This window comes from Mirounga leonina, unplaced genomic scaffold, assembly GCF_011800145.1.
Source record: "Mirounga leonina isolate KUSES-001 unplaced genomic scaffold, KU_Mleo_1.0 Mir_115, whole genome shotgun sequence".
NCBI classification, from domain to species: domain Eukaryota; kingdom Metazoa; phylum Chordata; class Mammalia; order Carnivora; family Phocidae; genus Mirounga; species Mirounga leonina.
This window is the reverse complement of record NW_023270268.1, coordinates 97,721,460-97,748,785: the sequence shown is the minus strand read 5'-3', so window position 1 is coordinate 97,748,785 and position 27,326 is coordinate 97,721,460. Positions and strand designations below refer to the sequence as shown.

Here is a 27,326-nt window from a genome sequence, read left to right as displayed (position 1 = left end):
TAAGTTGTACTGGCTTGGTCTGGAAAGAAGGCAAAGAATGAAGTTGTGGGGCACCTGGGGGACCCAGTCGGTTAAGCGTCTGCCTTCAGCTCAGGTCATGATCCTGGAGTTCCGGGATCCAGTCCTGCATTGGGCTCCCTGCTCAGCGGAGAGCCTGCTCCTCCCTCTGCCTCTCACCCTGCTCATGCACTCTCTGTCTCTCAAATAAATGAATAAAATATTTTTTGAAAAATGAAGTTGTAACAATTAAATTTAGCTCGTATTGGGCTCAAGAATCTATTCCAGAAACAGATAAGTCAGAGATGACTTCAGAGGGCTTACTGAAATCGAGCTATAACTTAGATATTCTATATTTTAAAAGCTCTTTTATAACACAGTATAACTTAGCCTTTCCAGACCTCTCCCATCCTATCACACCCGGCTTCTTAGAGGTCTAAGGTCTGACAGTTTCTTCCTTTGTCAAATTCACCAACAACCAAGACTAAGGGTTTATAATGAGAGAAAATTTAGGATGCGGGTAGTTTTGATGATGGTATTGTAGTTTGCATTTGGAAGTGTCAAAAGGAAATCTCTAAGTTGTATTAGGAATAAGGGATAGAAGTAAGGTGGGCTGGGGGTACTGGAAGAGAAAAATAAAAAACTGCAAACTTTTTCCATAAAGGGCCAAAGAGTAAACATTTGAGGTTTTGCAGTCCATATGGTCTCCATTGAAAGTATTCAATCCTACGATGGCAGCAAGAAAGCAGCCATATATAATACATAAGTCAATGGGCATGGCTTTTTTCCAATAAAATTTTAATTATAAAAATGAGCTGGCTGGATTTTGCCCATGAGAGAGAGTTTACGGACTCTTGATTTAAAGTATAGTGTTTGAAAACTTCATTCAAATCAGTTATGAAGACATCAGTTAATGCCAGACCAGGTTCTTCTAATAGAATCCTATACTATCCAGACATGACTTTAGCTATATCTGATAAGAACGAAGTTGCAGATATTCCCAGACAAGATATCTGCAACCTCTCATGTCAGAGATAAATCTCACAAGTCGGAATGTACTCTTAAGTGTGCAAAAGGATTGTTTTCAGAAGAGAAGAAAATGCTTATTTTCACAAATATTCCTCTAATTACTTTTATGATACTGGAAATACTTTTTAAACTTTGTTAATTGTTGATATATGAGTCCTTTCGTTTTATTATCTCCACTGCAGCTAGTTGCCATGGAATGCTGATTTCATATCAAGTATCTTCATTGAAAATAGAAAGCGTTCTTGTCCAGTCTTGCTTGAAGCTTCATGTACACCAAAGTAGTAAAACAAATGTGTCAACCTTCTGACCAATGGTGCTGTGATTTCTTTATTTATCTGAAACCAAATTTTCTTTAAAGTTCAGAAAGATTATACTGTTACATTAACATCAGAGGTCTAATTTAACACTTTCACAATGTACATATATATAGACCGAAACAAACGTGAATTGTGTTTTTTAAAATATATTTATAGTAGAAAAGTAACTTAATGACTCATTAGATTAGTCACCTAGGGCTGCCTTACTATAAGACGACCAACGTGGTCACATAAAACAACAGAAATGTATTCGCTTCTATTTCTGGAAGCCAGGAGTCTGAAACTAAGATGGCAGCAGGGCTGTGTTCCTTCCAACAGCTCTAGGAAGAATCCTCCGTGCTTCTTCCAGCTTTTGGTGGCAGCTAGCAATCCTTGGTATTCTTTGGCTTGTAGATGTGTCATTTCAGTCTCTGCGTCTATCTTCATATCGCCTCTCCCTGTGTCCTCTCCTTTTCTCTTCACTTCTAAGGACTCTTGTCATTGGATTTAGGGCCCACTCTCTTCCAGGATGATCTCATCTCAAGCGCTTTAACTTAATTACATCTTTAAAGACCCTTTTTCAAATGCAGCCACATTCACAAGTTTCAGCTGCATATTTCTTTGGGGGGGAACACCATTCAACCCACCATTCTTGGGGGGCACCATTGTTGCATTGTTTCCAACCTTTAGATTTATAGTTTATATAATTATTTTACTTATTTTATTCTGTAGTTGACCAGGAATCTAATTTTTCTAGATGGCGAATAATTGAGTGAAATTAGAAAGCATATTTATAAGTCCAGGAATGCATTTTGAAGTCACCGGAATTATTTTTCAATGAAGTGAGGTATATAACAAAAATAAAAATTTAAAATATAAAGAAAAAGTTAACTATAATGGCAACTTTCGGCGACAGTACGGCTGAGTGGGGAACACAGACAATAAATTACTAATATCAGCTAAGACCTACTTTTTTAAACCCATTTCAAATATTGAATGAAAAATGTAACTTACATTTCAAAAATTGTATGAAAAAATGTTTTTGTTTATTTTATTATGTTCTGTTAGTCACCATACAGTACTTCATTAGTGTTTTGTTTTGTTTTGTTTTGTTTTGTTTTCATTTTAATTTATTATGTTATGTTACCATACATTACATCATTAGTTTTTCTTTTATTGTGTTATGTTAATCACCATATATTACATCATTAGTTTTTGATGTAGTGTTCCATGATTCATTGTTTGCGTATAACACCCAGTGAAAAATTTTTGACATGCCATTGGTTTGCTTAGTGATCACCATTCTTGAAAAAGATACTAAATAAGCACAGAAATAATTTTAGAGTGAAATATTTATGAACTCTTCATAAAACAATATTATATTTAGACACTTTTAAACAAGAGTCTATAACTACATATAAGGCAATTCAAGTTCTTAACATAAAAACTGTACCAGCATCAAGTACGCTTCTAGTAGAATTATCATTAAAAGATGACCATTACCCAAACTGTAATTGGCCTTACCCATTTGCAGCTGCGTTAAGTTTCTTGGTGTCCCAGAACTTCGCACTCCTGCACGCACATACCCTGAAAAGACATATGCGGTGATCAGAAGAATACACATTAGTATTTTTCTGACTCCTGGGTAAAGTCACACTTTTTTCACATTCTTCAGGCCATTTTTGGATTGCGGTTGCCAATAAAAACATAAGTTATGACAGGCAATAAGTCTCAGGACAATTTGCCCCAGGATGAACTTCTGACTTGAACTTCCTACCTGTTTGGCATACCCCTGCTTTAGATCCAGAGTGTCTGTCACCACCCTCCTGTCTTTATATTCTACTCACAGTATTTCTTATTCCTGGCTTATGTGCATTTACTTCACCTCCAATTGTGAAAGAAATGGCTTTACCATCCATTACAGGCTTTTCAGGCACCAGTGAGTAGGTCAAGAAACGCTAAGTGAAATAAGTCAAGCAGAGAAAGTCAATTATCATATGATTTCACTTATTTGTGGAAAATAAGGAATAGCATGGAGGACATTAGGAGAAGGAAGGGAAAAATGAAGGGGGAAAATTGGAGGGGGAGATGAACTATGAGAGACTATGGACTCTGAGAAAAAAACAGGGTTCTAGAGGGGAGGGGATTCGGGGGATGGGTTAGCCCGGTGATGGGTATTAAAGGAGGGCACGTACTGCACGGAGCACTGGGTGTTATATGAAAACAATGAATCATGGAACACTACATCAAAAACTAGTAATGTACTGTATGGGGACTAAGATAACATAAAAAAATTAAATTAAAAGAAAAAGTTTAATAGTGGTATGTTCATTGAGTGTTGGTATGGAACAAAAAAGAATTTTCCTAAGCGTTGTTGAAATCATATCATATAGACAATGGTCTATTAAGTTCAAATTTTGTAAGGCAAGCTCTAAGTAGGAATTGCTAATAAACATTTTTTTTTTTTTTTTTTGAGCAGCAACTCCTGGCAAAGTACTCACCAAGCATAGAAACATCGTAAAAAACAATGCCCTCTTCTCTCCAAGAGCTTAAGGTCCAGGCAAGGAAGCAGCTATTTATACAATTAAAAAGTAAAGTTTTCAGAGTGATGATAGAAACAAGCATAATGTCCAGAAGTTAAAAAGAAAAAATGTTTAATTCTAAGAGAGCAAGGGTAAAAGATTAGGGAAGATTCTCTACAACAGGTGATATTTGGGCTGGATCTCAGTAGATGAGTTCTGCAGGGAGACAGAAGGAAATCTTTTTGCACACAGAAAGAAAGCCATTTAGAAGATAGAAAGCTACTTGGGACTTTCAAAGAATTACGAATAGTTCAGTGTTGCCATTAAGTGCAAAACAACAGATGTGTGATTAGAATTGAGGCTGGATATTGGCAGGTTCTCACTGTGGAGGGCACAAAACTCCTAGAAAGTGTTCACAAGGAAATGATACACTTCTGGTGCATCTAGAGTGGGTGTACCTGACTGGCAAATAGAAACATTTTAGGGTAAGATTTAGTGCACAGTATTTTTCTAGAGAAATTTTGAACCCACTGCTCCTCTGAGCTACCCTTTTCTTTAATAAAACATTGTTTTTAAAATAACAATTTTTGAGCATTTGCACAAGGAACAAATTTTGGGTAACTAGCATATGTTATTTATTTCAGCCTCCCCATAGTGACAAGTATTTTAACATCATTTTACAGATAAAGAAATGTAGACTCATGGTAATGAAGCAGTTTGTCCAAGGCCACCCTGCTTGTAAGCTGCTCTAATTGCCCAATTATTCTTGTGCAAGTAGGTCCTACTACACTGAATAGAAACCAAGGGTTGGATCCTAAGAAATGCACTAGGATAAATATACTACCCAAATTAATCTAAATTAAGAGAGTCAAAGAAGCAAGTCCAAGCCATGTTTTTGGGGAAACACTGAGAGACAAAGGTCTGAAAGAGTATATCAAATGGCAAGAAAATAGAATCGGGATTATAATGGCGTATGGACACAAGCATTATGAATTCTGGATCTGAATAGGAATAGGAATAGTTAAGCTAAGGAGGAGGGTTGGAGACAATCGCCGAAATTTGTGGGCCAAACTCATCACTCCCTCACTAGATTGTAAGCTCCATGAAGGCAGGGATTTTCATCTATGTTTTCCATTCCACATCCTCAGTGCTTAGAAGAGTGGTTTGCACAGCTCCCTGACATGTAGGTGGCTCAAGCTGGGTTAAAAAGATAAAGGTCAACACAGCCTTACAGCAAACTGTACTAAAGATATGGAGAGTTAGTTTACAGAAGCAGTACAAAGGTCTTATAGGAAGATGCTCATACATCATTCATGGTAAAAGAAATGCAAATCAGAACTATGCAGAAATATCGTTTCTCACCTATTAGACTGCCAAAGGCCAAAAATTTGACAATGTACTTTGGAGCTGTGTAGTGATAGGCATGCCGATATAATGCTGATGGGAATGTAGAATGTTACAACTTCAACAGAGGGGAATTTGGCAATATATAGCAAAATTACATATGCATTCCTCTTCTGACCCAGCAATACCAATTCTCAGAATCTATCCTAAAGATACACAGGCAACAGTATGAAAAGAATACATGAACAGGACTATTCATCATGGACTATTTTAACAACATTGTAATAGCAAGACTTTTAGAAATAACCCAATGGCCACTCATAGGGGATTAGTTTTCTAAACTATGGTACTTCCACGAAATGAAATATAATGAAACTCTTAAAAAGAATGAAGGATAGTTCTATAAACTATTATGAAGGGATCTCCAAGATATATTGTTAAGTAGAAAAAGTAGGATATACAAAATTGTATATAGTACACTACTGTTCATAAGCTATGATGGGAGGTGTGTGTGTGTGTGTGTGTGTGTGTGTGTGTCTGTTCTTTCTTTCCTTGCTTATAATTTCAAAACTAAATGGATGAAATAGGAACGGGTATAGAAATGATATGTCTCCGATTATATAGATTTGACTTTGGAACTATGTAACCATTTTCCATAATTATAAAGCATAACCAAATTACTTGTAAACACTAAAATCATGAAGCAAAGTGAAACAAATGAACCTAACTGCTCATAGAATTTGTTGCATAACCACGTATAGAGCAGTTATTCCAACTGACTTTCAAAACACAGCAATTTGACTGTATGTCTCTAGTGGAATATAACTTAACCACAAAAATAATTGCAAAAAAAAATCTTTACCTATTTTCAATAATTATACTGTCAGTGGTAGTGGACACTACACTGGAAACTTCTGGCAGTTTTTTTTTTAAGTCAAACATGTGCCCACCATACAGCCTGACCATCCCAATCCTCGGTATTTACTCAAGAGAAATGAAAACATATGTCCACACAAAGACTTGTGCATGAATGCTCATAGCAGCTTCATTCACAACAGCCAAAAGCTGGACACAACCTAAATATCAATTAACAGATAAATCGCCCGTGTGATGGAATACTACTCAGCATCAAAAGGAACGCACAGCAACCTTGAGGATTCTCAAACTCATTCTGTTGTGTGAAACAAGCAGACACAAAGAGTATACACTATACACTACACAAAAAGAATGCTACTAAGATGAAATGTTAGCTCATCTGTCTGTGGTGCCAAACAGCAGATCAGTGGTTGCCTACAGATAGGGACAAAGGCAAGGATGAACTGCAAATATACCTGGAGGAATATTTGGGGGAAAATGGGAATGTTCCGTATCTTGTTTGTGATGATTCACAGGAATATGTCAAAACTCATCAAACTGTACCTTTTCAATGGATGCAGTCAATGGTACATAAATTGCCCCTCAATTGAATTAAATACAGTATCAGAAACATCAGATTTTAATACACATAACATTAGAACATGCATCCACACAAATAAACACAAAACACAAATGGAAAAACCCTTGACACTGAAAATAATGTTTAAAAAAATTTTCCCATCTAAGTCAAAAGCATCAGTAGAAGTAAGATTGCTTTGTGATTTTAGTACAAATGAAACCTCTTACTCACTTTGAGCACCAGAAGTTTCCTTTCCCAAATCGTCATTGTCATAAGCCTGAGCAAGCATACACCACCCACACAACAGACATTATATGGGCATGACCGTGCAAAGCCATGCTCCAAAGGCTTCCTCCAGTGAGGGGGGCGGGGGAAGGCTCTCAGAAAGAGCACATGGTTTTTTTGTGAGGTTAAACAGTTTTTATCTATTCTCAGATAGCAGAGGGAGAAGCAGACTCCCTGCTGAACAGGGAGCCCGACGTAAGCCTCAGTCCCAGGACCCTGAGATCATGACCTGAGCTGAAGGCAGACACTCAACTGATGGAGCCACTCAGGTGTCCCATAACTGGAAGTTTGTACTTTTGACCATTATCTCCCTCTTTTCCCAGTCCGCAGCCCCTAGGAACTCCGATTTTACTGTTTCTATTAATTTAGTTTTTTAAAATTCCACATATAAGTGAGACCATACAGTATTTGTCTTTCTCTATCTGACTTATTTCACTTAGCATAATCCCTTCAAGTTCCGTCCATCTTGTTGCAAATGGCAAGGTGTCCTTTCTCATGGCTAGATAATATTCCGTTGTATATAAATACTGTATTTTCTTTATCCATTCATCCACTGATGGATACTTAGGTTCTTTCCATTTCTTGGCTACAAAACGTGAATGCAGATATCTCTTCGAGATCCTGCTTCCATTTTCTTTGGATATATACTCAGAAGCGGGATTGCTGAATCATATGGTAGCTATTTTTGGGATTTTGAGGAAACTCCATACTGTTTTCCTTAATGGCTGCACCAAATACGCATTCTGACCAATAATTCATGAGGGTTGACTTTTCTCAACATCCTTGTTAAGATTTGTTATTTCTTGTCCTTTTGATGATAGCCATTCTAACAGGCATGAGGTGACATCTCATTGTAGTTTTGATTTTCATTTCCATGATGATTAGTGATGTTGAGTGTCTTTTCATGTACCTGTTGGCTCTTTGTATGTCTTTGGAAGATGTTTATTCAACTTCTTTGCACATTTTTCTTTATTATTATATTATGTTAATCACCATACATTACATCATTAGTTTTTTTTTTTTTTTTTTTTTTTTAAAGATTTTATTTATTTATTTGACAGAGAGAGACACAGCGAGAGAGGGAACACAAGCAGGGGGAGTGGGAGAGGGAGAAGCAGGCTCCCCGCAGAGCAGGGAGCCTGACATGGGACTCGATCCCAGGACCCTGGGATCATGACCCGAGCTGAAGGCAGCCGCCTAACCAACTGAGCCACCCAGGCGCCCCTCATCATTAGTTTTTGATGTATTGTTCCGTGATTCATTGTTTGCGTATAACACCCAGTGCTCCGTGCAGAATGTGCCCTCTTTAATACCCATCACAAGGCTACCCATTCCCCACCCCCCTCCCCTCTAGAACCCTCAGTTTGTTCTTCAGAGTCCATAGTCTCTCATGGTTTGTCTCCCCCTCCGATTTCCCCCACCTTCATTCTTCCCCTCCTGCTATCTTCTTCTTTTTTTTTTAACATATAATGTATTATTTGCTTCAGAGATACATAGCTCTGTGATTCAACAGTCTTGCACACTTCACAGCGCTCAGCATAGCACATACCCTCCCCAATGTCTATCACCCAGCCACCCCATCCCTCCCATCCCCCACCACTCCAGCAACCCTCACTTTGTTTCCTGAGATTAAGAATTCCTCATATCAGTGAGGTCATATGATACATGTCTTTCTCTGATTGACTTATTTCGCTCAGCATAATACCCTCTAGTTCCATCCATGTCGTTGCATATAGCAGGATTTCATTCTTTTTGATGGCTGCATAATATTCCATTGTATATATATACCACATCTTCTTTAGCCATTCATCTGTCAATGGACATCTTGGCTCTTTCCATAGTTTGGTTATTGTGGACATTGCTGCTATAAACATCAGGGTGCACATAGCCCTTCGGATCCCTACATTTGTGTCTTTGGGGTAAATACCCAGGAGTGCAATTGCTCGATCATATGGTAGCTCTATTTTCAACTTTTTGAAGAACCTCCATACTGTTTTCCAGAGTGGCTGCACCAGCTTGCATTCCCACCAACAGTGGAGGAGGGTTCTCCTTTCTCCGCATCCCTGCCAACATCTGTCATTTCCTGACTTGTTAATTTTAGCCAATCTGACTAGTGTGAGGTGGTACCTCATTGAGGTTTTGATTTGGATTTCCCTGATCCCGAGCAATGTTGAGCACCTTTTCATGTGTCTGTTGGCCATTTGGATGTCTTCTTTGGAAAAACGTCTGTTCATGTCTTCTGCCCATTTCTTGATTGGATTCTTTGCTCTTTGGGTGTTGAGTTTGATAAGTTCTTTATAGATTTTGGATACTAGCCCTTTATCTGATATGTCATTTGCAAATATCTCCTCCCATTCTGTCGGTTGTCTTTTGGTTTTGTTGACTGTTTCTTTTGCTGTGCAAAAGCTTTTTATCTTGATGAGGTCCCAATAGTTCATTTTTTCCCTTGCTTTGTGTGCCTTTGGCAATGTTCCTAGGAAGAAGTTGCTGCAGCTGAGGTTGAAGAGGTTGCTGCCTGTGTTCTTTAGGATGTTGATGGACTCCTGTCTCACATTGAGGTCTTTCAACCATTTGGAGTCTATTTTTGTGTGTGGTGTAAGGAAATGGTGTAAGGAAATTCTTCTGCATGTGGCTATCCAATTTTCTCAATACCATTTGTTGAAGAGACTGTCTTTGTTCCATTGGACATTCTTTCCTGCTTTGTCAAAGATGAGTTGACCATAGAGTTGAGGGTCCATTTCTGGGCTCTCTATTCTGTTCCTTTGATCTATGTGTCTGTTTTTGTGCCAGTACCATGCTGTCTTGATGATGACAGCTTTGTAATAGAGCTGGATGTCCAGAATTGTGATGCCGCCAGCTTTGCTTTTCTTTTTCAATATTCCTCTGGCTATGCGGGGTCTTTTCTGGTTCCATACAAATTTTAGGATTATTTGTTCCATTTCTTTGAAAAAGTGGATGGTATTTTGATAGGGATTGCATTGAATGTGTAGATTGCTCTAGGTAGCATTGACATTTTCACAATATTTGTTCTTCCAATCCATGAGCATGGAACGTTTTTCCATTTCTTTGTGTCTTCCTCAATTTCTTTCATGAGTATTTTATAGTTTTCTGAGTCAAGATGCTTTGCCTCTTTGGTTAGATTTATTCCTAGGCATCTTATGATTTTGGGTGCAATTGTAAATGGGATTGACTCCTTAATTTCTCTTTCTTCTGTCTTGCTGTTGGTGTATGTAAATGCCACTGATTTCTGTGCATTGATTTTTATATCCTGCCACTTTACTGAATTCCTGCATGAGTTCTAGCAGTTTTGGGGTGGAGTCTTTTGGATTTTCCACCTAAAGTATCATATCATCTGCAAAGAGTGAGAGTTTGACTTCTTCTTTGCCAATTCGGATGCCTTTTACTTCTTTTTGTTGTCTGATTGCTGTGACTAGGACTTCTAATACTATGTTGAATAGCAGTGGTGAGAGTGGACATCCCTGCTGTGTTCCTGACCTTAGGGGGAAACTCTCAGTTTTTAGCCATTGAGAATGTTATTTGCTGTGGGTTTTTCATAGATGGCTTTTATGATATTGAGGTATGTACTCTCTATCCCTACACTCTGAAGAGCTTTAATCAAGAAAGGATGCTGTACTTTGTCAGATGCTTTTTCTGCATCTATTGAGAGGATCATATTGTTCTTGTTCTTTCTTTTATTAATGTATTGAATCACATTGATTGATTTGTGGATGTTGAACCAACCTTGCAGCCCAGGAATAAATCCCACTTGGTCGTGGTGAATAATCCTTTTAATGTACTGTTGGATCCTATTGGCTAGTATTTTGGTGAGAATTTTTGCATCCATGTTCATCAGGGATATTAGTCTGTAATTCTCCTTTTTGATGGGTTCTTTGTCTGGTTTTGGGATCAAGGTAATGGTGGCCTCATAAAATGAGTTTGGAAGTTTTCCTTCCATTTCTATTTTTTGGAACAGTTTCAGAAGAACAGGTATTAATTCTTCTTGAAATGTTTGGTAGAATGCCTCTTGGAAGCCATCTGGCCCTGGGCTTTTTTTTGTTGGGAGATTTTTGATGACTGCTTCAATTTCCTTAGTGGTCATAGGTCTGTTCGGGTTTTCTATTTCTTCCTGATTCAGTTTTGGTAGTTTATATGTTTCTAGGAATGCATCCATTTCTTCCAGATTATCTAATTTGCTGGCATATAGTTGCTCATAATATGTTCTTACAATTGTTTGTATTTCTTTGGTGTTGGTTGTGATCTCTCTTCTTTCATTCATGATTTTGTTGATTTGGGTCATTTCTCTTTTCTTTTTGATAAGTCTGACCAGGGGTTTATCAATCTTGTTAATTCTTTCAAAGAACCAGCTCCTTGTTACGTTGATCTGTTCTACTGTTCTTTTGGTTTCTATTTCATTGATTTCTGCCCTGATCTTTATTATTTCTCTTCTCCTGCTGGGTTTAGGCTTTATTTGCTATTCTCTCTCCAGCTCCTTTAGGTGTAGGGTTAGTTTGTGTATTTGAGACCTTTCTTGTTTCTTGAGAAAGGCTTGTATTGCTATATACTTTCCTCTTAGGACTGCCTTTGCTGCATCCCAAAGATTTTGAACAGTTGTGTTTTCATTTTAATTTGTTTCCATTAATTTTTTAAATTCTTCTTTAATTTCCTGGTTGACCCATTCATTCTTTAGTAGGATGCTCTTATATTCCATGTATTTGAGTTCTTTCTGACTTTCCTCTTGTGATTGAGTTCTAGTTTCAAAGTATTGTGGTCTGAAAATAGGCAGGGAATGATCCCAATCTTTTGGTACCAGTTGAGACCTGATTTGTGACCTAGGATGTGATCTATTCTGGAGAATGTTCCATGGGCACTAGAGAAGAATGTGTATTCTGTTGCCTTGGGTTGGAATGTTCTGAATATATCTGTGAAGTCCATTTGGTCCAGTGTGTCATTTAAAGTCTTTATTTCCTTGTTGATCTTTTGCTTAGATGACCTGTCCTTTTCAGTGAGGGGGGTGTTAAAGTCTCCCACTATTATTATATTGTTGTCGATGTGTTTCTTTGCTTTTGTTATTAATTGCCTTATATAATTGGCTGCTCCCATGTTAGGGGCATAGATAGTTACAATTGTTAGATCTTCTTGTTGGATAGACCCTTTAAGTAGGATATAATGTCCTTCCTCATCTCTTATTACAGTCTTTGGTTTAAAATCTAATTTGTCTGATATAAGGATTGCCACCCCAGCTTTCTTTTGGTGTCCATTAGCATGGTAAATCATTTTCCACCCCTTCACTTTCAATCTGGAGGTGTCTTTGTATCTAAAATGAGTCTCTTGCAGACGGCATATCGATGGGTCTTGTTTTTTTATCCAGTCTGATACCCTGTGTCTTTTGATTGGGGCATTTAGCCCATTTGCATTCAGGGTAACTATTGAAAGATAGGAATTTAGTGCCATTGTATTGCCTGTAAGGTGACTGTTACTGTGTATTGTCTGTGTTCCTTTCTGGTCTATGTTACTTTTAGGCTCTCTCTTTGCTTAGAGGACCCCTTTCAAGATTTCTTGGAGGGCTGGTTTGTGTTTGCAAATTCCTTTAGTTTTTGTTTGTCCTGGAAGCTTTTTACCTCTCCTTCTATTTTCAGTGACAGCCTAGCTGGATATAGTATTCTTGGCTGCATATTTTTCTCATTTAGTGCTCTGAATATATCATGCCAGTCTATATTATGTCAGGTCTCTGTGGATAGGTCTGTTGCCAATCTAATGTTTCTACTATTGTAGGTTACAGATCTCTTGTCCCGAGCTGCTTTCAGGATTTTCTCTTTGTCTATGAGACTCGTAAGTTTTTACTATTAGATGTTGGGGTGTTGACCTATTTTTATTGATTTTGAGAGGGGTTCTCTGTGCCTCCTGGATTTTGATGCCTGTTTCCTTCCCCAAATTAGAGAAGTTCTCTGCTATAATTTGCTCCAATATACCTTCTGCCCTTCTCTCTTTCTTCTTCTGGGATCCCAATTATTCTAACGTTGTTTCATCTTATGGTATCACTTATCTCTCGAATTCTGCCCTCGTGATCCAGTAGTTATCTTTTTCTCAGCTTCTTTATTCTCCATCATTTGGTCTTCTCTATCACTAATTCTCTCTTCTGCCTCATTTATCCTAGCAGTTAGAGCCCCCATTTTTTATTGCACCTCATTAATAGCCTTTTTGATTTCGACTTTGTTAGATTTTAGTTCTTTTATTTCTCCAGAAAGGGTTTCTCTAGTAACTTCCATGCTTTTTTCAAGCCCAGCTAGTATCTTTATAATCATCATTCTGAACTCTAGTTCTGACATCTTACTAATGTCCATATTGATTAGGTCCCTGGCAGTCGGTACTGCCTCTTTTTCTTTTTGGTGAGGTGATTTTTTCCATCTTGTCATTTTGTCCAGAGGAGAATAGATGAATGAGAGAACAAAATGCTAACATGGTACCAATGTCCCCAGAAAATATACTCTAAACAAATCAGAAAAGACCTGAAACCAGGGAAAAAGAACGGGAAAGAAAGAAAAAAGAAAAAAAAAGAGAAAAAGAAAAAGATAAAAACAAACAAAAACAGAACAAAAAAAAAACAGAATATGATCAAATATGATCATAAATGCATATATCGGTACCACACACTAGATTTTGGGTGTATTTTGGTCTGTTAGGAGAAAGTGCCTCCCAAAATTTTAAAGAAAGAAAAACATATATGTACAAAAATAAGGGTTAATACGATGAAGGGATGGAATATGACTGTAAAGATGAAAATTATAAAAGATTTTATAAAAGGAAATGATAAGAAGTCGTTTGAAAAAAGAAAGAAGAGGATTTAAAAAAAAAGAAAAAAAGGGAGAGAATGTGATCAGGCAGGAGACTAGAACAAAGCCATACACTAGAGATTTAGGGTATATTTTGATCTGTTAGAAGAAACTGTATCTCAAAATTTTAAAGAGAGAACAACTTATATATATATATATATATGCCAAAAATAAGGGTAACTACTATGAAGGGATAGAATATGACTCTAAAAATGAAAAATAAAAATGTTTTTTTAAAAAGGGATTTATAAGATGTTGGTTGAAAAAGTGAAAAAGAAAAATTTAAAAAAAAAAGACAGTTAAAAAAAATTGACTTTGAGGGCGCCTGGGTGGCTCAGTTGGTTAAGCGACTGCCTTCGGCTCAGGTCATGATCCTGGAGTCCCTGGATCAAGTCCCGCATCGGGCTCCCTGCTCAGCAGGGAGTCTGCTTCTCCCTCTGACCCTCCCCCGTCTCATGTTCTCTCTCTCTCTATCTCATTCTCTCTCTCAAATAAATAAATAAAATCTTAAAAAAAAAAATTGACTTTGAAAGACTAAAGAATCATGGTAAAAAAGCCATGAATTCTATGTGCTGTATTCCTTTAGCGCTGGAGTTCTGCTGTTCTCATTGATCAGTAAACTTCGTCTTGGCTGGCTGTTCTTGCTGATCTTCTGGGGGAGGGGCCTGTTGCTGTGGTTCCCAAATGTCTTTGCCGGAGGTGGAATTGCCCCATCCTTGCCAGTCCAGGCTAAGTAATCTGCTCGGGTTTGCTCTCGGGAGCTTTTGTTCCCTGCAAGCTTTCCGTACAGCTTTGGAGGAGGAGAGTGAAAATGGCGGCCTCCCAATCTCTGCCCCGGAGGAGCTGAGAACTCGGGGCCCCGCTCCTCGGTGCACCCCCAGAGAAAAGCAGTCACTCCCATCTCCCCGGTCTCCGGCCGCACTCCGTGCTCACCCAGCCTGTGACTGAGGGTTTCTATCTCTGGCACCCGACTCAGTGTGGAGTCTCCAAACCCAGCAGATCCCTGCAGTACGCTCCCACGCCACTCCTCCCAGGGGAGGAAGGGGAGTCTCCCCAGATCTGATGCTTGTTGGGTCCCTGCTGGACGAGCAGTGGTCTGACTGTGCTGTGGATCACGGTTTATGGTAACCCTGAGCTGAGAGCCCGCTCCTCGGTTCCATCTCTGCAGCCAGCTTCCCCACTCCGATACCTGGGAGCTCTGCCGCACTCAGGCACCCCAATCTTTCTGTGACCCCGAGGGTTCTGAGACCACACTGTCCCACGAGGGTTCCACCTCCTGCTTAGCCACTGGAGCAACGTCCCTCAGTGGAGCCGACTTCTAAAAGTTCCGATTTTGTGCTCCACGGCTCTATCACTTACCAGAAGCGGCTGACAGAGGCCCCCTCCCCCGCCATCTATCCTCCCAAATATCGCCTCGGATTCACTTCTCTTCACGTCCTACCTTCCAGAAAGTGGTCGCTTTTCTGTTCAGAGAGTTGTTGCTATTCTTTTCTTCGATATCCTGTTGAGTTCGTAGGTGTTCAGAATGGTTTGATCCCTATCCAGCTGAATTCCTGGGACCAGACGAAATCCAGGTCTCCTACTCCTCCGCTCCACCCGATTTCTTTTTCTATATCTTTTGTGTATTTACCAGATGTTTTTCTTTGTGGTTACTAGGAGACTTACATAAAATACCTTAGAGTTAGGGCACCTGAGTGGCTCAGTCAGTTAAGCATCCAAATCTAGATTAGGCTCAGGGGAATTCAAATTATATATTTGCCTTTATCAGTGTGTTTTGTTGTCTATATGTCTTCACTATGCTGATTAGCATCCTCTAATAATAATTTGAAGAGCTCCCTTTAGAATTAATTTTAATTAATTAATTTTAAGTCTTCACATTTCTAGAAGCTGTCATTTCGCCCAGTTTTACTGACTGGCTGCTTCAGAAAAAGATCTTCACTTGTCAGCCCAGCTAGAGATTCTGGAGATTCTCTCAGACCTTTTCTAGGGATGCACACCTTCTCCATTACCCTGGATCCTTCAGGGTGAAAGTCTTAGGATTATGTGTCTCCTCTCAATCCCACAAAAACAGACAGAATTCTGAAATCCTGCCATTTATGGGTATGGTTTGCCCTATATAACCAAATTAAGGGTAAATGAGTGTCTTAGTTTTGCCTGCTGCAACAAAAATACCAGAGAGTGGCTTAGATAACAAATATTTTTTCTCACGGTTCTAGAGGCTGGGATGTCTAAGATGAAAGCAGTGGCAGATATGGTGTCCGGTGAAAGCCCACTTCCTGGCTTGTAGACAGCGGCCTTCTCACTATATTCTCACATGGGAGGGCCAGAGGGAGGAGAAATAGAGAAAACAAGCTCTCCTGGGTCTCTTCATATAAGGGTACTAATCTGAAAGCTCCACCATTATGACCTAATTACTTCCCAAAGGTTCCATCTCCAAATACCATCACCTTGGAGATTAGGTTCCAACATATGAATTTTAGAAGACACATTCAGTCCATAGCAGTGAGTAAAGACTCAGGTTAGTTGCCATAATGGAAAATGATCCTTCACTAGGTTTCTAACCTCAAACCAGTTCTCAGACTCAAACCAACACAATTATGAGCTCATATTCCAAAATTACAAAACCAGGAGAAAACAAGCAAACATAAAATCAGATAATGTACATTTTTAAAGATTTTTAAAAATTTTTTTGATGGGGGAAGGGCAGAGGGGGAAGGAGAAAGAATCTGAAGCAGACCCCAGAGTGAGTACAGAGCCCAACATGGGGCTCGATCCCACCACAGAGAGATCATGACCTGAGCCAAAACCAAGAGTCAGATGCTTAAATGACGGTGCCACCCAGGTGCCTCTGGATAATGTACTTTTTATTGGCTGCCCTCTCTTATTCCTAAAGAAAAGAATAAGATTCAGAACTTCAGTGTTTGGAATTATTGAATATAGGGTATAAATTAAATGTGTTGAGGATGTTTAAAGAAATAAAAGAACAATTAAAAAATATATATATGCGCCCCATCCATCCTCCCAAAAACCCTGGGTAGATTAGGAGAACACAACAGAGTTCAATATACTCATTGTCTCCTTACTCAACCTGGAAAACTAGAATGAAAAACAAACATACAGGATATGAGAAAGGGAGAATTTCAGAAAGTTCTAGATGACATCTTCTTCCAATATAAAGCAGTTTCATCTCCATAAAAAAAAAAATTATTGTTTAGTGTAGTTGCCTTCATGAATTATCTTAGCTAGATCTTCTGGATAACTTGCTATAACTTCTACATCAGCTTTTGCTGCTTCACCTTGTACCTCTAGGTTATGGGGATGGCTTCTTTCCTTAAACCTCATGAACCAACTTCTGCTAGCTTCCCACTTTTCTTCTGCAGCTTCCTCAACTCTCTCCGCCTCCACAGAATCAAAGAAAATTAGTGCCTTGCTCTAGATTAGGCTTTGATTTAGGGAAATGTTGTACCTGGTTTGGTCTTCTTTCCAGGCCACTGAAACTCTCTCCTTAGCAACAATGAGGCTCTCTTACTTTCTTATCATTAGTGTGTTCACTAGAGTAGTGCTTTTAATTTCCTTCAAGAATTTTTCCTTCATGTTCACAACTTAGCTAACTTCTTGGCACAAGAAGCACAAATAGCAACATGTCTTCCTCATGAAGTTTAATCATTTCTAACTTTTGATTCGGTGAGAAATATGTGACTCCTCCTTTCACTTGAACACTTAGAGGCCATTGTGAGGTTTTTAACTGGCCTAATTTCAAAATTGTTGTGTCCCAGGGAAGAGGAAGGCCCAAGGAAAGGGAGAGAGAGATGGGGGAATGACCAGTCAGTGGAAGAACCAGAACACACACACGTATCACCTAATTTACCATCTTCTATGAGCATGCTTAGTGACAGTGTGAAACAATTGCAATAGTAACATAAAGATCACTGACCACAGATCACCACAACAAATATAATAACAAAGTTTCAAATATTGTAAGAATTACCAAAATGTAACACAGAGAGGTAAAGTGAACAAAGACTTGGAAAAACGGTGCTGATACCCTCCATTCAAGGTTGCCACAAACCTTCATTTACTAAAAACCACAATATCTGCAAAGTGCAATAAAGTGAAACACAATAAAACAAGATATGCCCATATACCTAATAAGAGCTTCAAAATACATGAGGCAAAGTTGACAAAATTAAATCAAAAATACTGTAACAGAAATGAAGAATGTCTTTGATGAGTTTATTAATAGATGGGATATGGCTGAGGAAAGAATCTCTAAGCTAGAGAATATATCAATAGAAACCTCCAGGGGCACCTGGGTGGCTCAGTTGGTTAAGCGACTGCCTTTGGCTCAGGTCATGATCCTGGAGTCCCAGGATCGAGTCCCACATCGGGCTCCCTGCTCAGCAGGGAGTCTGCTTCTCCCTCTGACCCTGCTCCCTCTCATGCTCTCTGTCTCTCATCGTCTCTCTCACAAAGAAAGAAAGAAAGAAAGAAAGAAAGAAGCCTCCAAAACTGAAGAGCAAAGAGGACAAACACTTAAAAAAAAAAAAAAAAAGAACTGCATATCCAAGGACTATGGGACAACTATGAAAACATGTAAACACATGTAATGGAAAAATCAGAAGGAAAAGAGAGAAAGGAACAGAAGAAATATCTGAAGCAATGACTGAGAATTCCCCCCAAGTTACTCTCATACCAAACCAAAGTTCTAGGAAGCTTGGAGAACACCAAGCAGAATAAATGCCAAAAAAGCTTAGACCTGTCATATTAATTGAAACTATAGAAAATCAAAGATAAAGAAAAACATTAAAAAAAAAAAAACCAGAAAAACAAAACATAGAGGAACAAAGATGAGAATTATATCCAACTTATTCTAGGGAACCAGGCAATAAAAAAGAGAATGAAGTAAAATATTTAAAATGTTAATAGGAAAAGACCCCACCACACTAGAATTCTTTATCCTAGAAAATTATCTTCCCCTTCTAATGGGATGGAGAAATGAAAGTCTTTCTCAAACAAACAAAAATTGAGGTCAGTTGATTCCAGTGGACCTGCCTTGCAAGAAATGTTAAGACTTCTTCAGGGAAAGAAATAATGTAAGTCAGAAACTCAGATCTACATAAAGAAAGAAGAGTATTGGAGAATGAATAAGTGAAGGTAAAATAAAAACTTTTATTTTTCTTCTTCTTTCTTTCTTTATTTTTCTTATTCTTAATTGATTTAACAGATAACAGTGTATTCAAAATAATAGCAATGATGTATTCTTTGGATATACATAACATAATTCTTTGGATATACATATAACATAAATATATTATAAAATATATACAAATAGAAAAATATTTATCTATGTTTAATTGGATAGAGTATATTTATATACAATTGAAATGAGTGACAGCAATAATATAAGGAATAGCCAAAATCTAGACCACTAATAACATCAAATGCTGTCAAGGATGTGAAGCAATATGGACTCAGTGATTGGCAGTGGGAATGCAAAATGCTACAGCAACTTTGGAAGACACGTTGGCAGTTTATTAATATACTGAAAATACTCTTACAATATGATCCAGCAATAGCACTCCTTGGTATTTACCCAACACAGTTGAAAACTTATGCCTCACAAAAACCTGTACCCAGATGTTTGTAACAACTTTATTCATAATTGCCAACACTTGGAAGCAACAAAGATGCCATTCAATAGGTAAATGGCCGAATAAAATGAGGTGCACCCAAACACTGGAATATTATTCAGTGCTAAAAAGAATGAGCTATCAAGCCATGAAAAGACTAAGAGGAAACTGTAATACATATTACAAAGTGAAAAAAACCCTTGAAAGGCTATATACTGTGCAATTCCAACTGTGATTTTCTGAAAAAGGCAGACACTGTAGAAACACTAAAAAATATAAGTGGTTGTCAAGGTTTAGAGGGTAGGGAGGATGAATACACAGAACACAGAGGACTTTTAGGGCAGAGAAACCAATCTGTATGATTCTTTAGTGATGGATATATGTCATTATATTTTGTTCAAACCTATTGAATGCACACCTAAAATGAACCCTGTGTAAACTTTGGACTTTGGGTGATAATTATGTGTCAGTGTAGGTTCATCACTTATAACAAATGTTAACAGTCTGGTGGGGATGTTGATAATGAGATACAGGCTATGCACAGGTGGGGTTAGGAGGGATATGGGAAATCTCTGAACCTCCCTCTCAAGTTTGCTATAACATAAAACTGCCCTTAAAAAAAAAGTCCTAAAATATGGAAAAAAATCACCCTTATTATAATAAATGGATGTTTAATTTTATCAAATTTTATCAAATACATCATCAATATTATGGTATTTCTCCTTAGAACAGGGAATGGAGTCAGTTACATTAATGCTCCTCAATTACATTTTTTTGTTGCCATCTGTTTCCTGCCACATCTAAATATTTCTCTAGAACTTTTCATGAGTCAAATCTGCTATTCACTGTCTTTTGAGTTCTTCCCAAATGTTCCCCCCTCCCTCCCAATTTCTTTCACCTTTTCCTCACCCTGGAGTCCCACCTTTTTTTCTTCTAAGAACTGGTTCTCTTCTCCCTTAACTAGACATAATATGGAAATGTGGAAGCCAATGTTTCTCAGAATGTTTTGGAACTTCTTTGGGATGACTGCAAGGAAACCAGAATGGATTCAAGTTTGTTTCCATCAGCCTAAGACTGCTCTAATTTTAGGCACTCCACTCATTTCTTCTACCTGTTCATGCTTTGGGTTAAGATCCATTTGTATAAAGTGTCCCAGTGTAAGCATGAAATCACTGATTTCGAATAATTGTTTATCATTTATATATTCTTATGTTCTCTGATCCTCATTTTCTAAAACAAATTTTACCCATTCATTTTTTGCCTCTATTTTAAAATATAACAACCTCAAATAGAAACTTATGGTTTCTTTCTTAGCCTGTGTGCTGGAAATATTAGAAATATTAGAAATATCAAAGGAGAAAAAAAATACACATCAATAAATATAAGGCCCAAAAAATAAGAATTCAAGGAGACAATAAAATACAAACAAAGAAACTGGAGGAAACACTACATTTTGTCTAGTCACACAAGTTCAGTCTCACTCCATTCCAGGGCCTCCAATATTACCCTGGACTCAGCTAGACAACTAGTCAGTGCACCATTGACATAAGGTAAATATGAAGGTTTGCTGGATAATATACAAATGTATCACTGCTACTAGAACAAATTTTAAAACATTTTATGAGTGGCTAAAGAGCAACCTTGGCACTACTGAAATATAGCTTTACATTTTGCTAAAAATGTCACAGCATCAGACTTACCAGATACCAGGATATTGACGGAGATCAGTACCCTCAAAGCTAAAGTCCTCCCCAGAGTATGCATTTGGAGTGGTTAGCCACTGACTAGCCATGGACAGGAAATGTCACTGAGTTTTGTTGAGCGATAAATGAAAAAAAGCCAATACTTATGATTCATTGGTTCTCCCATAGTGCTGAGGTAATAAAATAAATTATATAGCAAGTTATTTAGAAAGCATTTTGGGAAACATAAATTACATATGGTAAAATACACAAATCTTTAGTGTAAAGCTTGATGAATTTTTACATATGTATGAATTTAGATAATCACCTCCAAAACCAAGGTAAGACCATTTCCGCTACTCAAGAAGTTTCCTTCATGCTACTTCTCTGTCAATAGCCCTTCTCCAGAGAGAAACACTACTCTGACATCTATCACCACTTTGCATTTTGAACTCCGTATAAATGAAACTGTTCACATAGTTCATTTTTGTAACCCTATATAGTGGTCTTTTGTTCTGACCATGCCATAATTTATTAATCCGTTTTGCTGTGGACTTGGATTTTTCAGTTCAAGAATAACACAAATAAAGCTTCTTTGAACATTTCTGTTTTCTACATATCTTTTGGTCTACTTATACATTTAATGAGTAGGTTAAACAAAATTCCTTGGATGAGAATGTTATTAATGTTATGCCCTACTTGTGTTTATGGGGAAAGGTGGATGCACTTAAAATCTTGCCTGTAAAGCCTGTGTGTGGTGGTAGGGCTACTGAGGTGCTCCATGGGTAGTCCAGTAAAGATGTATTGTGTCCCTTTGGAGAAGAAGGCAAACTGAGAGCCTGTTGAAATAAGCACTGCATGAAACATATTAGATGATGTTATTAATTTTAATAATGTTGGATATGTGGGCTTTAATGGAGGCAGCAATAGTATTAAGGTTGCAGTAATCTACTATGAGGAACCATTCATTCTTTGCAGGTTTAAGAACAGGCAAATTGAGCTGTCTGGTGGAGAAGCAGTGGGAATAATCACCTATTTATTGATTAGGTCTTACAGAATGTTTCAATCTATCAGAGGCCTGTTTTAACTTACATTGAGCCATATTAACTATTTTAACTGAAGGTCACCAGGGCCCATTTTGTCAAATTTAATTGATGACAAAATTAACTAATTTATTTATTTATTTATTAAATTCATTTTTTATTAATTATTGTGTCAGAGTGTGTATGCCTACTGTTTTAGTCTGTTCAGGCTACTAAAACAAAACACCTTAGACTGGGTGACATATAAACAAAAGAAATTTATTTCTCATACTTCTGTATGCTAGGAAGTCTAAGAACAAGGCACCAGCAGATTTGGTACCTGTTGAGGACCTGCTTCCTAGTTCATAGACCAATGTTACATTGTATTCTCACATGGTAGAAGGGAGGAACTAGCTCTCTAGGATTTCTTTTCTAAGGGCATCCATCCCATTCATGAAGGCTCTGCCCTCATGACCTAATCAGCTGTCAATGGCCACACCTCCAAATACCATCTTCTGGAAAAATAGGTTTCAATATATAAATTTGGATGAGGGGGACACAAATATGCAGTCTACAGAAGACTGAAAACACAACTTAAGGCTGGACCCTGGAAAGTGTGGCTCAAGTGGCCTATTGCTCCCATTGCCTTAAGGTGGCTCCCACTTGGGCTAGTATCTAGCCAATGGAGTTTAGCCATTTAGGACTGTTGTTTCTTTTTTCTTAATCTTCCAATACCAAGAAAATTTGGGTAAGGAGAGATATGGAAACCACCAGCAGACACAGCAGCAAGCTGTAAGTTTAAAGCTCCCACTTAACAACAGGTAGCAGTTCCTTCCCAAGCTTTTACCCTGGTGGTTTGGAGTAAATTAGTGTGCCAAGAGCAGACCCCCAAGAAGCTATGCAAGAGTCATGGCCATGCTTTCTTGCTCACAGTGCCAAATGTTTTATAAGATTGAAAGTTTTATTTTATGGTGGGACACAACAGATGACACTCAGAATAGATGAAAGGCAGATACTGTGACAATTCCAAATGAAAGAAGGCTGCCATACAGGGCCACACAGAGGATGAACCAGGTTCAGGGTAACAGCGAGAACTGTAGGGAGAAGCTTATATATGACAGTAGAGCAGAGTTCACTAGATTTCCTAGTTTCCCATGGATTGGTTACTTTGCTCCTTTTTTAAAAATTTTTATTATATTTAAATTCAATTAATTAACAAAGTATATCATTAGTTTCAGAGGTAGAGTTCAGTTATTCATCCATTGCATATAACACCCAGTGCTCATTACATCACGTGCCCTCCTTAATGCCCATCACCCAGTTACCCCAACCCCCACCCAACTTCCCCTCCAGCAACCCTCAATTTGTTTCCTATAGTTAAGAGTCATTATGGTTTGTCTCCCTCTCTGATTCCATCTTATTTTATTTTTTTCTCCCTTCCCCTATGGTCATCTGTTTTGTTTTTTAAACTCCACATATGAGTTGAATCATGTGATAATTTTCTTTCTCTGATCGACTATTTCACTTAGCATAATATCCTCTAGTTCCATCCACGTCATTGCAAATGGTAAGATTTCATTTTCTTTGAGGGTTGAGTAATATTCCATTATATATATAGATATATAAAGATAGATATATCACACTTTCCTTATCCATTCATCTGTCAATGGACATCAGGGCTCTTTCCATATTTTGGTTATTGTGGACATTGCTGCTATAAACATAGGGGTGCAGGTACCCCTTCAGTTCACTGTATCTTTTGGGTAAATACCTAGTAGTGCAATTGCTGGGTCATAGGGTAGCTCTATTTTCAACTTTTTGAGGAACTTCCATACTGTTTTCCAGAGTGGCTGCACCAGCTTGCATTCCCACCAACAGTGGAGGACGATTCCTCTTTCTCTGCATCCTTGCCAACATCTGTCATTTCCTGACTTGTTAATTTTAGCCATTCTGACTGGTATGAGGTGGTATCTCATTGAGGTTTTGATTTGGATTTCCCTGATGCTGAGCGACGTTGAGCACTTTTTCATGTGTCTGTTGGCCATTTGGATGTCTTCTTTGGAAAAATGTCTGTTCATGTCTTCTGCCCATTTCTTGATTGGATTAGTTGTTCTTTGGGTGTTGGGTTTGATAAGCACTTTTTTTTAAAACTTTTTATTTATTCATTTGAGACACAGAGATACAAGAGAGACAGAGAGAACATGAGCAGGGAGAGAGGCAGAGGGAGAGGGAGAAGCAGGCTCCCCGCTGAGCCAGGAGCCCGATGTGGGGCTTGATCCCAGGACCCTGGGATCATGACCTGAGCCGAAGGCAGACGCTTAAACATCTGAGCCACCCAGGCGCCCCAATCATGACATTTTTATATTAGCAAGTCTTTCTGAGGCTTCACTCCAATTATCTCAGTCTATCTGTAAGGGCTGTTTGTGCCAGTTACAAATAATTAATCTTATAATAAGTACTTTTTACAAGTTATAGAAAGCAGCAGGCCTCTGAAGAGGATTGCAGATATTTAACAATTAAACCAGTTGTTTTATGTAGACTACACAGTTAACATATATTCATGTTAGAAAATTAGTAAAATATAGAAAAAAATAGAAAAATTAAAAACCATTGTCAATAGAGCTCTTAACCAGTATTTACATATTTGCATCTTGAATAATTTTCTTTGGTGTAGGGCTCGGTTCTTTTTTTTTTTTTTTATTCTTATGTTAATCCCCATACATTACATCATTCGTTTAAATGAAGTGTTCCATGATTCATTGTTGGTGCATAACACCCAGTGCTCCATGCAGAATGTGCCCTCCTCAATACCCATCACTAGGCTAACCCATCCTCCCACTCCCCTCCCCTCTAGAACCCTCAGTTTGTTTTTCAGAGTCCATCGTCTCTCATGATTCGTCTACCCCTCCGATTTTGCCCGCTTCATTCTTCCCCTCCTGCTACTTTCTTCTTCTTCTTTTTTTTCTTAACATATATTGCATTATTTGTTTCAGAGGTACAGATCTGAGATTCAACAGTCTTGCACAATTCACAGCACTTACCAGAGCACATACCCTCCCCAGTGTCTATCACCCAGTCATCCCATCCCTCCCACCCCACCCCCCACTCCAGCAACCCTCAGTTTGTTTCCTGCAATTAAGAATTCCTCATATCAGTGAGATCATATGATACATGTCTTTCTGTTTGACTTATTTCACTCAACATAATACCCTCCAGTTCCATCCACGTCGTTGCAAATGGCAAGATCTCATTCCTTTTGATGGCTGCATAATATTCCATTGTATATGTATATACCACATCTTCTTTAGCCATTCATCTGTCGATGGACATCTTGGCTCTTTCCACAGTTTGGCTATTGTGGACATTGCTGCTATAAACATCGGGGTGCACGAACCCCTTCGGATCCCTACTTTTGTATCTTTGGGGTAAATACCCAGTAGTGCAATTGCTGGATCATATGGTAGCTCTATTTTCAACTTTTTGAGGAACCTCCATACAGTTTTCCAGAGTGGCTGCACCAGCTTGCATTCCCACCAACAGTGTAGGAGGGTTCCCCTTTCTCCGCATCCCCGCCAATATCTGTCGTTTCCTGACTTGTTAATTTTAGCCATTCTGACTGGTGTGAGGTGGTATCTCATTGAGGTTTTGATTTGGATTTCCCTGATGCCGAGCGATATTGAGCACCTTTTCATGTGTCTGTTGGCCATTTGGATGTCTTCTTTGGAAAAATGTCTGTTCATGTCTTCTGCCCATTTCTTGATTGGATTCTTTGTTCTTTGGGTGTTGAGTTTGATGAGTTCTTTATAGATTTTGGATACTAGCCCTTTATCTGATATGTCATTTGCAAATATCTTCTCTCATTCTGTCGGTTGTCTTTTGGTTTTGTTGACTACTGTTTCCTTTGCTTTGCAAAAGCTTTTTATCTTGATGAAGTCCCAATAGTTCATTTTTGCCCTTGATTTCCTTGCCTTTGGTGATGTTTCTAGGAAGAAGTTGCTTCGGCTGAGGTCAAAGAGGTTGCTGCCAGTGTTCTCCTTTAGGATTTTGATGGACTCCTGTCTCACATTGAGGTCTTTCAGCCATTTGGAGTCTATTTTTGTGTGTGCTGTAAGGAAATGGTGTAAGGAAATTCTTCTGCATGTGGCTATCCAATTTTCCCAACACCATTTGTTGAAGAGACTGTCTTTGTTCCATTGGACATTCTTTCCTGCTTTGTCAAAGATGAGTTGACCATAGAGTTGAGGGTCCATTTCTGGGCTCTCTATTCTGTTCCTTTGATCTATGTGTCTGTTTTTGTGCCAGTACCATGCCGTCTTGATGATGACAGCTTTGTAATAGAGCTGGAAGTCCGGAATTGTGATGTCGCCAGTTTTGCTTTTCTTTCTCAACATTCCTCTGGCTATGCGGGGTCTTTTCTGGTTCCATACAAATTTTAGGATTATTTGTTCCATTTCTTTGAAAAAGTGGATGGTATTTTGATAGGGATTGCATTGAATGTGTAGATTGCTCTAGGTAGCATTGACATCTTCACAATATTTGTTTTTCCAATTCATGAGCATGGAATGTTTTTCCATTTCTTTGTGTCTTCCTCAATTTCTTTCATGAGTATTTTGTAGTTTTCTGAGTACAGATTCTTTGCCTCTTTGGTTAGATTTATTCTTAGGTATCGTATGGTTTTGGGTGCAATTGTAAATGGGATCGACTCCTTAATTTCTCTTTCTTCTGTCTTGTTGTTGGTGTATAGGAATGCCACTGACTTCTGTGCATTGATTTTATATCCTGCCACTTTACTGAATTCCTGTATGAGTTCTAGCAGTTTTGGGGTGGAGTCTTTTGGGTTTTCCACATAAAGTATCATATCATCTGCAAAGAGTGAGAGTTTGACTTCTTCTTTGCCAATTTGGATGCCTTTGGTTTACTTTTGTTGTCTGATTGCTGTGGCTAGGACTTCCAATACTATGTTGAATAGCAGTGGTGAGAGTGGACATCCCTGCCGCGTTCCTGACCTTAGGGGGAAAGCTCTCAGTTTTTCCCCATTGAGAATGATATTCGCTGTAGGCTTTTCATAGATGGCTTTTATGATATTGAGGTATGTACCCTCTATGCCTATACTCTGAAGAGTTTTGATCAAGAAAGGATGCTGTACTTTGTCAAATGCTTTTTCTGCATCTATTGAGAGGATCATATTGTTCTTGTTCTTTCTTTTATTAATGTATTGTATCACATTGATTGATTTGCGGATGTTGAACCAACC

At 38.3% G+C, this 27,326-nt stretch overlaps 1 protein-coding gene across 1 annotated transcript in view; it reads right to left on the bottom strand.

Moving 5' to 3' along the window:
• LOC118007104 (cell surface glycoprotein CD200 receptor 1-like) overlaps positions 1-27,326 on the bottom strand; it is a 124,293-nt gene that overhangs the window by 43,274 nt on the left and 53,693 nt on the right. Inside the window, exon 6 of the mRNA XM_035000168.1 lies at positions 2,847-2,909. Coding sequence (XP_034856059.1) covers positions 2,847-2,909 — 63 coding nt within the window. The remainder of the gene's footprint in view (positions 1-2,846; positions 2,910-27,326) is intronic.